The sequence below is a fragment of the Lepidothrix coronata genome, unplaced genomic scaffold, assembly GCF_001604755.1.
Source record: "Lepidothrix coronata isolate B3197 unplaced genomic scaffold, Lepidothrix_coronata-1.0 Scaffold178, whole genome shotgun sequence".
NCBI classification, from domain to species: Eukaryota; Metazoa; Chordata; class Aves; order Passeriformes; family Pipridae; genus Lepidothrix; species Lepidothrix coronata.
This window is the reverse complement of record NW_016690358.1, coordinates 1,893,526-1,894,954: the sequence shown is the minus strand read 5'-3', so window position 1 is coordinate 1,894,954 and position 1,429 is coordinate 1,893,526. Positions and strand designations below refer to the sequence as shown.

At 47.4% G+C, this 1,429-nt stretch overlaps 1 protein-coding gene across 1 annotated transcript in view; it reads left to right on the top strand.

Moving 5' to 3' along the window:
- The window catches only part of LOC108504877 (protocadherin gamma-A2-like), a 27,224-nt gene that overhangs the window by 7,643 nt on the left and 18,152 nt on the right, over positions 1 to 1,429 (top strand). Inside the window, exon 2 of the mRNA XM_017830382.1 lies at positions 312 to 355. Coding sequence (XP_017685871.1) covers positions 312 to 355 — 44 coding nt within the window. The remainder of the gene's footprint in view (positions 1 to 311; positions 356 to 1,429) is intronic.

The following is a 1,429-nucleotide window of genomic DNA, read 5'->3' as shown; positions in this document are numbered from 1 at the left end:
TCCCAACTCTTGGCTTTCTTGGTGTCATGAGCTCAACCTCAGGCTGTCTGCTCTTATGTGGAAGGTCACTTCTCTTCCAGCTGTCCCAGTGGAGGTGCAGATCCCTTACACACCTGTGATGTTTACAGCTGTGAAGGGGAAGCTTTCACAGGCCTATGTGCTCAGCCAGGCACACTTGTCTGTAGTGTAACAGTGCCAAACCACCTCTACTGCAGTCCTCCAAGGGCAGAGTGGTCACCCAGTGAAGCCAAGGCTTCTCCAAACAGACCAGGGGCCAGTGGGAGAGTATGTGCAGAGTGTCTCTCACACAGTTGCCCAGAACATGCTGGACACTCATCTGGAGACTGTTAAATGGGTGAGGAACTGGCTGGATAGTCACCTCCAAAGACTTATATAGAACAGCTGAATGTCCAAATGCAAACCTGCAACTTGTCCTTCCAGAGTCCTTCCTGGGACCAGTACTGTTTAATATTCAATGGGATTGAGCACACCCTCAGCAAATGTGCACCTGACACCAGTCTGAGTTGATTCATGAGAGGGAAGAGGGACCTTGATAGGCTGGAGAAGTGGGCCCATGAAAACATCATGAAGTTCAACAAGGCCAAGGGAAAGGTTCTGCACCTGGGTCAGGGCAATCTGCAGTTCCAGTAGGGAGTAGGGAATAGGGAAGAGCTTTACAGAGAAGTACCTGGGGTTACTGGTGGGTGGTAACATGGGACATGATTTGGCAAAATGCACTTGCTGCTTAGAAAGAAAGTTGTATCTTGCACAGTATAAGAGGTAATAAGGCAAACAGTGTGATGGGCTGGTTCATGCCCTCTAAGCTCTTTTTGTGAGACACCAGCTAGAGCAATGCATGCTTTCAATGACCTTGAAAGAGCCCTTCCAACCAAAACCATTGTTTGAATCTATGAAGGACTTGGTGTGGCTTTGCACTTTCCCATTGTCAGCCCCTCAAGTATGGAGATGAAAAGAAGGATGTTTCAAGAATCACAAACAAAAGAGTAACTTTTAAATCTGCTCCCTTAGCATAGAGATGGCTTCCATTGCTTTAGGATGATCCATTTCTTGGGTTAATTCATCCCAGGTAATGAATTCAGCAGAATCCATGATATCACATACAGTGCAAAAATGGTCTTGAAGTCTTCCCTATATTATCGTTTAGTGGTCCTATAGTTGGGCCTGGTTTTATTAAGAGCAACTGAGTTCCTTCCTTTATCACTCTGTTATGAATATTTGTGAATATTTGCTTCTGACTATTCATTGTGATAATGACGTAAAAGCACCCGACAGCGCATCTCAGTTCCAAAGGCCTTAGGAAGCACAATAAGCAGGTCCTGCTTTGATTGCTGATTGGAATGGAGGAGAGACCCCAGCGCCGGCGCAGCCCCAGCCCGGCCCCAAGTTGGTCCCCGCCGAGCGCGGCCGT